The 12,610-nt window shown below is 38.8% G+C and overlaps 1 protein-coding gene across 6 annotated transcripts in view; it reads right to left on the bottom strand.

Annotated features, from left to right (window-relative positions):
- Window positions 1-12,610, bottom strand: part of ERC1 (ELKS/RAB6-interacting/CAST family member 1) — a 393,002-nt gene that overhangs the window by 234,136 nt on the left and 146,256 nt on the right. For all 6 annotated transcript variants that reach the window (XM_060024063.1, XM_060024061.1, XM_060024060.1 and 3 more), the window contains 4 exons: window positions 11,985-12,122; window positions 10,584-10,724; window positions 9,499-9,639; window positions 3,370-3,563 (listed from right to left, as the gene is read on the bottom strand). In XM_060024063.1, coding sequence (XP_059880046.1) covers window positions 3,370-3,563; window positions 9,499-9,639; window positions 10,584-10,724; window positions 11,985-12,122 — 614 coding nt within the window. The remainder of the gene's footprint in view (window positions 1-3,369; window positions 3,564-9,498; window positions 9,640-10,583; window positions 10,725-11,984; window positions 12,123-12,610) is intronic.

Raw genomic sequence — 12,610 nt, forward strand, 5'->3', positions numbered from 1 at the left:
TTGCAGACATTAAGTAAAGCCTACAATCCATTTAAGTAGAGGCGATTACTATCCCAGATGATCGAAGTGGGCATATCTCAGTTCTTTGGAAGGCCCTAGAAGCAGGCTTCCCAAGGAAAGAAAAGAAATGCTGCCTGTGGACCACAGTTCTGGCCCATGCTCACGGGAGTTCTATCCTGCAGGTGATCTCCTCCTGACAGCTTTTCCATACACATTTCAGACTTGCTTAGCCAGCTGCTGACAATCGCGCAAGACAATTCCTCGTAATAAATCTGATATATATATATCACATATATATAAATATATGTATGTATCTCTCCTACCGGTTCTGCCTCTCCGGTTGAACTCCCACTGCTACACACCATAGTATGGAATATAAATTCAGAAATAGTACTTCTTAGATTTAATTGGGAAAAACATTTTGTATTTTCAGATGTATGGGTAGGCCTACATAATCCTCGTTTTAAAATTGCAGTAGCTCAAGACACTGGTACAACACTAAATCATCTGACAGGAACTACTATTGTTCTGTAAGAGCAGTGTAAGGGACTATTTGTTTTTCTCAAGACCACGAAGAATAAGTCTGGGAATTCTTCATGATTTAATCTAAACCTATTAATATTGGAGAATCTTACATAAGTACTAGGAAATTTTAAAAGAATAATAGAATTTTCTTTAGCCCCATGATAACATTCTGCTGTCATTTTTGCACTTAGAAGGTTGCTGGACACCCGGTAAAAATGCATGCTACTCCCTGAATTAGGGTGTGGCACCGCAGCTGCATCGCCCGAGAGGCTACTGCTTAAAGGGCACCCCAGCAAAAGAACCACCACACAAGAGATGGGCTAGACATCAAGAATAAGACAATTATATCCAACAATATCAGAATCTTACCAGAGAGAACACATACTTTACCCACAAGCAATGGACCTAAGAGGTACTGTTCAACTGGATATATAACCGGCTGGTCTTTAATTCTGATCAAGCAAAACCCCCAGCAAGCCCCAGCAGCAGCAGGAGTGGCAGCAGCAACTCCTCTAGTACAGAACTGTAGACTTACTTAACACTCACTTTCCCAGGAAGTCCCAAACAAACCCCCCTGACAGTTCAGGGACAGAAACGTGGCGTGGAAGGTACAAAGTGCGGGAGGCTGGCTTTCTGAGGAACAGCATGGCCAAGAGGGATATGAACACAGACAGACACAGAGACCAAAACCCCAATGGAATAGGACCAGGATAAGACAAGCCAAAAGAAAGGTGAAGAAACTCAGATGATAAATGACAGGGAGACAGACACCCACACACAGGAAACAGTGGAATAGCAACATAAGAAGCAAATGGTTAGTAAGAAACACAGCCACACATACGCAGCTCAGTACTAAAAATCAGGGAAGAAAAGGCATAAAATAATTCCAATCATCTTTTATTCCCATCTTAAACTATGCTGCTCAATAACAAATTACAATTACAATTACATTGAGTTTTTAAAACTGTTTCTTTTCTTGGTAGCCAAGAAATTGTGTCGAATCTTAAAATAAGATTACAATGTTACATGACCAGAGGACAAAATTCTATAGTACTTTTTCAAATTTATAAGTAATATTCTGCGGAAAGAACAGATCATTTACAACTCTTTCCCAAAATGTGAGAAATATAGTGGCTAATAAAAGCTATCTGGTGTGCTTTGGATACAAATACAGATTTAATTCTATTTCTTACTCTCGTTCAAATCACGTCCATCTCCCCAAATCAGTATTGGGTCCAAAAATGAATTGAAACATTTTTCAAGCAAGGTATCTGTAATAGCAAGCAATAATTTCAATGCAGAGCTAATAAAAAAAAATCAAACTGAAAAATAAAACTTTATCAAGAAATTTCTTTTCTGAAATACTGAAATACATTTAGTGGGAAGTCACTAATCCATCAGAAGTATCGTATTTTAAAATCTATGGAATTAAGATTTGAATAAAAGTCTGATTTCAAAAAACATTAAAAATATAAAAATAAATAAAATCTATGAAATACTGCTGTTGATTTCAGGGTGACACAAAAGCAAAGAAAGGCATGTACTCATGTAAGTATGTAAGGAGAGAGTGTGTGTGTGTGTGTGTGTGCATACACACGTGTGCGGGGGTTAAAGATGCAGTGCAAACAGGGAAGACGTACAAAAACCATACATAATCTAATCTTGAGACTCTGATAACTTGTTAATTCTGATTTAAAGAACTTTATCCACCCATCTTATCCAGAACCAGACCAGAAAACATGAATAGAGTTAATACCAAAATAAGAGGAAACAAATGAGTAGGTGATCAGCTCATTTATTCATACTTTCAACTTAGTGAAGAAGAATTGTGAGCGTTGGACTTTATCCTTTTCGTTTTTTGAAAATCAAAATTCTATGGTTACAGAACAAGAGGAAAAAATTACTTCTAGGGGAAAATAGCAAGTCTACCAATATCCTAAAAATTTAAAACTTAGTAAACAACTTATGAAAGTATTCTACTACCTCCCAACATTCAAGAGTATGAAAATAAAATACTTCTATGAATCGGGCTCAAAGGAGTCACACGGATTAATGACTTCATTCTGTCACTGCCAGTCTCTCTGACTGTTCAGAATACAGTGATTAATGCAGTTCTACTGGAAGAACTATTTCTATGCACTTGTGAATTTATGTTAAATACATGGTGTAAAGAAAGAGGCCAAGAGGCATACGCTTTATCTTTAGTACAAAATACCCTAACAAGAAAAAAAGGCAAAGAAAATTCCAAGAGAGCTATCCGGCTGGTTCTGTTTAAACAAAGCTCATTTTGAAGAAGTCAAAGTCAGAGATCAAAAAAAAAATCACATCCAAGTCTCCTAAATTGTCCTCAAAATGTCCCTCCTTCTAAATTTGACCTATGTACCAATGTAATAGCTTGCTTCTCCACAATACAGAGTCTAAAAATTCACAGCCCAAAAGAGCAACAGCTCAACATAAAAGGTCTAAACCAATTAAAAATTTTAACTCCTTGAACTTGAGGTTCATTTGTTCCTTAAACAGATAAATAAATAATTAGAGAGCAAGTGGCTATCTGCACTCTCTTGATTAACCAGTAGAAAACTTTAATTTCTTAATCAATGAATACTTTCTCTTTCCAATCAATGATGCTGAAGTCCATAGCTTTCCCAGTCTATTCCCACTCTGTGTTGCCGTTCAGAGACTGCAACAATGAAGTTACACTGACTTAGAATAAAAGGTAGGTAATAAAGTCAATTCAGAGAGGCAGATATATTGGAAAAATATGTCCTGAAAAGTACATAGTTTTAAAACCATCCTTCAACCTTTCTAACATAGAGAGTGCCTCTTCAGCTTCCCTTTCCTTACCTTTCCAACTCAGCAATCTTCTTATCTTTGTCATTCTTCTCATTTTCCACCTCCTTCAAGATTTCCAAGAGGCGGTCAACTTCTGCCTGGGCCTTGCTAGAGTCATCTTTGTACCTGGCAATCTCTCTCTCTAATTGCTGTATTCGATCACTCATCTCTGGACTGGCTCTGGCTTCCAGTGCTGCCTCGTGTGCCTACAAAGAAAATGTCCACATTCTATCAGATATACGTACAGTGGCAGTGGGCAAACCATGTCCCCAAAAGCCACCTATACTCCAATTTCAACAGGGTATTATCAAACATCTAATAGCTAGTCTTCAATTTATAAGGTTCTTCTCTGCTTAAATATTACATAGACAAAATATCACTACACAGTTACTTTTTTTTTTAATAACTGGAAGTTTGTACCTTTTGACCACCTCCACCCATCATACGAACACACACACACGCACACACACACACAGCCCTCCATTTCTGACAACTACCAATCTGGTCTCTATCTATGAGTTCAGTTTTTGGTTGGTTTTTGGTTTTTACATTCCACATATAAGTGAGATCATACAGTATTTGTCTTTCTCTGTCTGACTTATTTCACTGCCCTGCTTTAGAGACAGACATGATAAAATAGTCAAATTCATTCAACATCTAGCAGAACTAAAAAAGCTGTATAAGACAGGTATATTGTTAATTAAGATCTCTGTGATCTACTTTCAAATTCCTGGGCATAGGTAACTTATTGATTCCATAAACAGTTACGTGTTAATGAATAAAACTACAGCTGATTCCCAAATATAATTAATACATTGTTTTTATTATATTATTATTTTAGATTTTATTCTAAACAGCAAAATTCATACAAATACCTTCATAAAACAAGAACAAGTAGGCCTGTTCCATACGGGAAACTACCGTAACTTCAGTTCCAACATGTAAAAAACTCAGAAGTCATCACTACCATTCTTACAAGGAAAAGTTGAAAAACAGAAAATCAATGACTTTTCTAGGACCTATCAGAGAACTGAGGTCACAGGAAAAATTACCCCTCCAACATCAAGAGACACCGGCAAACCCACAGAGCTGAAGCTGAGATCTGCTCACCTGGAGCAGAAGCTGTGAGCAGAAACACTTAAGTGGTAATTTTAAGGAACTGCTGGGGGCTGAGTATGGACGTACAAGCAAACGAGTGAGAAAAGTCCCAGGGCTGGCGGTTTTAGGGGGGCCATACTTTCATGCGCTTTAATCCAGGAACCACACCAGGGTCTCACAGTGAAGAGCCAACAAAAATCCCCTTGTGGTTCTGGCTGCAGGAGGGGAAGAGTAACAACTGTGAAATATGCCCAAAGCATACTGTATCCAAAGACAGACCCTCAGGAGTAAACATTTTAACAGAGCTTTATCCCACCTAGGGAAAGGGCATTTCTCCCACTCTAGCCCCTGCTAGTAAAAAATAAGACTCATATATTTGACACAGATGTTGGAATTATCAGACAGGGAATTTAAAGTAACTATGATAAACAGCTAAAGGCACAGGACTTCCCTGATGGTCCAGTGGTTAAGAATCCGCCTTCCAGTGCAGGGGACACGGGTTTGATCCCTGGTCAGGGAACTAAGATCTCACATGCCACAGGGCAACTAAGCCCGCACACCGCAACTACTGAGCCTCCGCACCTCAGCTAGAGAGCCTGCATACCACAAACGACAGAGCCCATGTGCTCTGGAGCCCATGCGCCACAACTAGAGAGCCCATGCATCACAATGAAGATCCCACGCGCCACAACTAAGACCCAACTCAGCCAAATAAATAAATAAATAAAATATTTTAAAAAAATAGTTAAAGGCACTAAGGGGAAAAGGAGACAACACCCAAGAATAGAGACGCAATGTAAGCAGAGAAATGGACACTCCAAGGAAGAATGAGAAGGAAATGCCACATATTAAAAACCTGTAAGATCTTGCTTATAATGTAGAATCTAAAAACGGTGAACTCATAAAAGCAGAGCATAGAAGGGTGGTTGCCAGGGGCTGGGGGTGGGGGAAATGGGAAGATGTTGGTCAAAGTGCACAAACTTTCAGTTATAAGATGAATAAGTCCTGGGGATCTAACATATAGGAGATTGACTCTAGTTAACAATGCTGTGTTGCATGCTTGGAATTTGCTAATACAACTTAAGAAGTGTTGTCAACAACCTAAGTGTCCATCGGTGGATGAACGGATACGAAACTGTGGTATGTACATATGTATGTATGTATACACACACAGGAATATTACTCAGCCATAAAAAGGGGGAAAGTCTTTTCATTTGCCGCAATATGGATGAACCTGAGAACATGCTAAGTGAGAGAAGTCAGACAGAGTAGATAAATATCATTATGATTGCACTTATATATGGAATCTAAAACAAAAACAAAAAGACCAAGCTCATAGATACGGAGAAAAGACCGGTAGCCTGCCAGAAGTGGGGAGTCAGAGGTGGGCGACATGGATGAAGGTGACCAGAAGGTACACATTTCCAGTTACAAAACAGTAAGTCCTGGGGATGTGATGTACAGCATGGTGACTATAAATACGTGCTGCACATGTGAAAGTTGCTAAGAGAATAAATCTTAAAAGTTCTCACGGGCTTCCCTGGTGGCGCAGTGGTTGAGAGTCCGCCTGCCGATGCAGGGGACACGGGTTCGTGCCCCGGTCTGGGAGGATCCCACACACTGCGGAGCAGCTGGGCCCGTGAGCCATGGCCGCTGAGACTGCGCGTCTGGAGCCTGTGCTCCGCAACGGGAGAGGCCACAACAGTGAGAGGCCCGCATACCGCAAAAAAAAAAAAAAAAAACGTTCTCATCACAAGAAAAAAGATTATAACTATGTATATTGATGGATGTTCAATAGATTTACTGGGTGATGATTTTGCAATATATACAAATATTGAGTTGTTACGTTGTACACCAGAAACTAATAAAATGTTATATGTCAATTATACTACAATTTTTAAAAAGTGTTCTCACCACACACAGGATAGAAGGTAACTATTTAAGGTTGATGAATGTGTTAATTAGCTTGATTGTGGTAACCATTTCACGATGCATACATAGATTAAAGCATCATGTTGCACACCTTAAATATATACAATTTCTGGCATTGAAAAAGCTGAGGAAAAAGAAAAGGGTGAAAATGTATATTGCAAACTCTAGAGCAACCTATATTTAGGTTGGAGGAGGGCATTGTGGGAGCAGTATAATAGGAAAACATCACTAATTAATTAAAATGAAAAGTTACAGTCTTCCAGAATGAAAGAAGGGAAAATACGAAAAGTAAAATGGCAAGTAGTAGAAAAACAAGTAATAAATCAGAGTAGGGGGAAGCCACCAAGTCCTCTACCCAAAGGTAACTTTATTTTTTCTCATGAACCTAAACACAAAGTTTAAGAGATCATAAAAATGACCAGCTATAGAAGTATCATGATAACAAGGATATTAAAAATAAACAAAGAGGGGTTGCCCTGGTGGCGCAGTGGTTGAGAGTCCGCCTGCCGATGCAGGGGACGCGGGTTCGTGCCCCGGTCCGGGAAGATCCCACATGCCGCGGAGCGTCTGGGCCCGTGAGCCGTGGCTGCTGGGCCTGCGCGTCCGAAGCCTGTGCTCCACAACGGGAGAGGCCACAACAGTGAGAGGCCCGCGTACCACAAAAAAAAATTTTAAAATAAAATAAACAGAGAAAATGTGGGATTGTCATAAATAGGTGAGTTTGGAATATTAGTGAATAACATTTATTACTCTTGACAGTACTGCTCAGTTTCATAATCCTAAATACATCTAACAGTCTTATCTTCAATATTCCAGTATTAAATAGAAAATTACTTCCGCTTATTTAGTGCGGGGGAAAAAAGTCAATTACCAAATCTGAATGAGTTAATCTCAGAAAAAGTATTTTCCTACTTATCCAAAAGTAACTTTAAGCTACTGGATTTTCTTCCTTTCCTTAGCTTAAGAATATGACTTCATTTCTGGCATACCCTACATAATGATTCATCACGAGGTGTTCATGCTGAACACACCCAATGTATGGAAAAAGAACAGCACCAAGTCTCAAGACTAGGCTGGGCCCCCTTTTCATCAGTAACCACATGAACTGGACCCAGTTAATCAGAGTTGGTAACTCAGAGATAATAAGCATGAAAGTGCTTTGAAAACTACCAACTGCCATGTAAAGATTAGAGAGGAATAAATCAATGAAATGGATAGTAAACACCTGCACCAAATTCTAATATTCACTGGTACGGGTGACTATCACTGTTAAATTAGCTCTTTCCAGGAAGCCTAATGCTAGCAGAAGAAAAATATCAGATAATTGAGATTTTTACATTGTTGTCTTACATTTCATCTATAAAGGAGCTGCATATTTTAATCTTACTCTGAATTGCCAATTTTCTAAGAGTTCGGGGACTCTCAGGAGTAGAGTAAAATCGGACAAGAACGCCAAGAGAATTAATCAAGGGATAAATGGTATTTTGAATTTTAGGAGATTATTACTCCACTGGCAAGTTATTCCATATGGACACTATAGAGTTTTCTACTATGCTGTTATTTAAAGCAAAGAAGGAACAGTAATCAAGACAGTATGGTACTGGCACAAAAGCAGAAATACAGATCAATGGAACAGGATAAAAAGCCCAGAGATAAACCCACACACATATGGTCACCTTATTCTTGACAAAGGAGGCAAGAATACAGTGGAGAAAACACAGCCTCTTCGATAAGTGGTGCAGGGAAAACTGGACAGGTACATGTAAAAGAATGAAATCAGAACACTCCTTAACACCATATACAAAAATAAACTCAAAATGGGTTAAAGACCTAAATGTAAGGCCAGACACTATAAAATTCTTAGAGGAAAACATAGGCAGAACACTCTATGACATAAATCACAGCAATCCTTTTTGACCCACCTCCTAGAGAAATGGAAATAAAAACAAAAATAAACAAATGGGACCTAGAAACTTAGAAGCTTTTGCACAGCAAGGGAAACCATAAAAAAGACGAAAAGACAGCCCTCAGAATGGGAGAAAATATTTGCAAATGAAGCAACTAACAAAGGATTAATCTCCAAAATATACAAGCCGCTCATGCTGCTCAATAACAAAAAAACAAACAACCCAACCCAAAAATGGGCAGAAGACCTAAACAGACATTTCTCCAAAGAAGACATACAGATGGTCAACAAACACATGAAAGGATGCTCAACACCACTAATCATTAGAGAAATGCAAATCCAAACTACAATGAGGTATCACGTCACACCGGTCAGAAGGGCCATCATCAAAAACTCTACAAACAATAAATGCTGCAGAGGGTGTGGAGAAAAGGGAACCCTCTTGCACTGCTGGTGGCAATGGGAACTGGTACAGCCACTATGGAGAACAGTATGGAGGTTCCTTAAAAAACTACATATGACCCAGCAATCCCACTACTGGGCATATACCCTGAGAAAACCATAATCCAAAAAGAGTCATGTACCACAATGTTCATTGCAGCACTATTTACAATAGCCAGGACATGGAAGCAACCTAAGTGTCCATTGACAGATGAATGGGTAAAGAAGATGTGGCACATATATACAGTGGAATATTACTCAGCCATAAAAAGAAACGAAATTGAGTTATTTGTAGTGAGGTGGATGGACCTAGAGTCTGTCATACAGAATGAAGTAAGTCAGAAAGAGAAAAACAAATACCGTATGCTAACAAATATATATGGAATCTAAAAAAAACCAAAAAAAAGGTTATGAAGAACCTAGGGGCAAGACAGGAATAAAGACGCAGATGTAGAGAATGGGCTTGAGGACACGGGGGGGGGAGGGAAGGGTAAGCTGGGACAAAGTGAGAGAGTGGCATGGACATATACACACTACCAAATGTAAAATAGATAGCTAGTGGGAAGCAGCCGCACAGCACAGGGAGATCAGCTCGGTGCTTTGTGACCCCCTAGAGGGGTGGGATAGGGAGGGTGGGAGGAAGATGCAAGAGGGAGGGGATATGGGGATATATGTATATGTATAGCTGATTCACTTTGTTTTAAAGCAGAAACTTTAAATAAATAAATAAAGCAAAGCAAGAAATTGGAAAAGTTTTCTTTAACCTTTTTCAACTGCGAGTCCATCTTCAGACACTCTTCCTTCTTCTGCTCCAAAGCAATTTCTAGTGTCTTAAGCCGTGAGTCCTTTTTCAGTCCTGCGGAAGCCAGGGAAGAAGCATGCTCTTTCAGATCCAAGAGTGAAGCCTGAAAGAAGCAACATACATCTAGAATAAATACTATTTATTAACAAAATGGAGATTTAAATTCTTAAATTTATTTTCCTGGTGGTTTGTAGTTTCTTTCCATTAGCATATACTGACATATTTCCATTTCAAGAACATGAAATACAGAACAAAAACATTAGCTCTGGCTTTCAAGTCCTAACTAAAACAAAATGAATTCCCAAGAAATACCCACTGAATAGTGATTTAAAGAGCTCTACCAGTACATATCCATTCCCACAAAATAAATGGAAGTAGGTCAAGCTTTGTGAATGTAGGCAGTCAACCTTAGTAGCTACACTGACTTTTTTCTTCTCTTCTAAGTTTGGAAGAAACATTCTATTAGAAACTTAAATTCCCATAAATTTTCCTAAAGATATTACAAAGAAAACCCTGAGAATGCCCCTAAAGCTCATGATTATCTGATCACAAGGCATTAGGCATTTTTGCTATTTAGGTGACATCAACAAGGTTCTTCAAAAGCAAAATCAAAGTATATTAAGTCACCCAATTGGTCAACAATCATTTAAGATTTCTCTGCCAATGTTGAGGTGATCGTTAAGAGCTGATGTAAATAGACTGTCCTCCTTGTTCATATTCCGTTCGTCTATCAGCTTCCTCACCATGAGCACAATATTTCTCCAAATGTAACTGGAGAAATACTGTTATTTTAGGATCTGTAGAATGTCATTAACAAGTAAGAAGCCAACTCATAACAGGTGGAAGAGGTAAGAGGTAAGACTTAGGAAATAAATGATTCAATCTACTATATCTCTGCAAAGCTTCCTGAAATAATCCCTGCTACAAGAAGATTCTTTAAATCTTCCAACAGATCGTTTTTTTATATGCATTCTGTAAACACCAACAACATATACACATAATGCACTGGCTAAGCAAACCAAATAATTCCATTTTGGTGATCTTGACCTCTTTCTCTGAGAGGTCGCCTTGCAATAGGCTGACTTTTTCTTTCAGGTCTTTAAGATCTTTTTTGTAGTTATCAATTTCCTCCTGCTTTTCTCGCTCATCTCGGTCCCGCTGGTCCTTTAAGCGTTCGATTGTCCGCTCCTGATAAGAGAGCACATCAATACATGAGAAAATTCCTTTCATACTTCTATCATATGACTGCAATTCAGCTTCTAGCTGATAAAATTTCACACTTCCATCCTCCATTCGAAAGACAGTGAAAGGTTGTTAATAATTTACCTTTTAAAGAATTCAACCTTCCAACCTATCTTGCCCTAACATACATCTGGTTTTGTTCTTTTGATTCCCCTAGGTTTCTTTTCCTATAACCTTAATTAGTATTAGATGTCCCTAGAGTATTCTTTTGGAATAATCTCATTTATTCAAATCCCAAGCAACAAAAAACTTATACATATACCCTAAGGACAATAAGTAGCAAATATTTCTTTTCTATATATAATTCACATGTTGCCTACAAAGCAATGGAAACAACTCACAACTCACACAGCAAAAAGGAGGAGGTTGGAGAGATTATGATTTGTTGAGCTTAAAGCATAAAGAAGGATAAAGAAAAGAGAAACCATTAAAACTTCTGTCAACAGATACTCAGGAAGTTTGAAAGTTGAAGCAATTTAAGTATATTTATGGGTATTATTTCTGAATATATTTGGGGATCAAGGCTTGATCCCTGGGCAGGAAGCCTGAAACATTCTGAGTTCAAGAGGCTTAAGGAACAGTAACCCTATTCCCTAAAGAAAAAATAAGAAGAAGAACAATCCAATTAAAATGCCCCACCAAGAGTCCTTAAACCTCCTCCAAGACATTAACACTTGTCATGTTGGGCCACTTCTTATTTAGTCAACCATTCCTGAAAAAAACTAGGTTTGCTCATGAAGGCAAAATGAAGTGGCAAGGCCACGACTAGAAAAACACCAAGTACACTGTATTAATAACTAAAACCCACGAATATATTAGATCCCAATGCAGCACAGTAAAAGAGAACTAATGTTGCCTCCTGATGGTCAGTGTCTGACATTCCCACATCACCGAATTCTAGCTGACCATACACATAAAAAGAAAATAGTAAACAGGGAGCACATGGCTGATTCTTTAGAAACTTCAGCCACTGCCCTCCAGTACGGAATCCATCCTGCCTAGCAACAGATGCTTAAATTGGCAACAACAAAACGCATCTTCTTTCCCTTACACTGGGTACGTCAGCAACAGTACAGGCAGCTCTTTTCCCTTTTGCCAACGGGACTTCTTCTGTCTTCTCTATCAAGTCTCATCACTAAAGTGACTTTCAGATTAATGGGAAAGCAGAAGCAATGTGTCTGTGAGGAGTCTGGGCCAGTCACCCACCTTCTCGGCAAGGGCCTCCTCCAAAGTAGTCAAGGCGGTGTCAGTGTTGGTGGTGTCAGCCTGCAAGGATCTGACTCGCTCCTTCAAGCTGCTCATCTGCTTTTCCTTATCTCTAAGTTGCTCTTGGAGATTTTCAATCTGAGTTGTGTACACACATTTAAGGGGGGGAAAAAAAGGAAATTAAGAGAAATACAAACAGTCACAATAAAAACCATTTTAAGTTGGAAACAGGTAGATCAGGGTTGTCAGTGTGTGCTCTGTAGAAATAATTTAACCCTAAGGGTCTTAGAACTTCATGCAAAGCTTTAAACTGAGAATTTATAGCCAGAAGAAAGAAAAGACATACACATGGGTATGGTCATACATGCAGAGTCATAAATCTCTATAAAGAAATAAGGGAAGTAGCTAGGGAGAAAAGACCCAACATATAGGGATGGGGATAAAGGGTCTTAAGACCTACAGAGAGGAAAGCCATGAGAAACTGGATTACTTCCAAACCAACAGTGCAAATGCCCAGAGAGATTCCTTTAAAAAATGCTGAGGGAGGACAGCAAATTGAACAGCTGTACGCTAAGAAAAACAAATCAGCTGTAAAAAGGAAAAACTGTTCTTAAATGCTAGTGTTC

This window comes from Delphinus delphis, chromosome 11 (assembly GCF_949987515.2).
Source record: "Delphinus delphis chromosome 11, mDelDel1.2, whole genome shotgun sequence".
In the NCBI taxonomy this organism is placed as follows: Eukaryota; Metazoa; Chordata; class Mammalia; order Artiodactyla; family Delphinidae; genus Delphinus; species Delphinus delphis.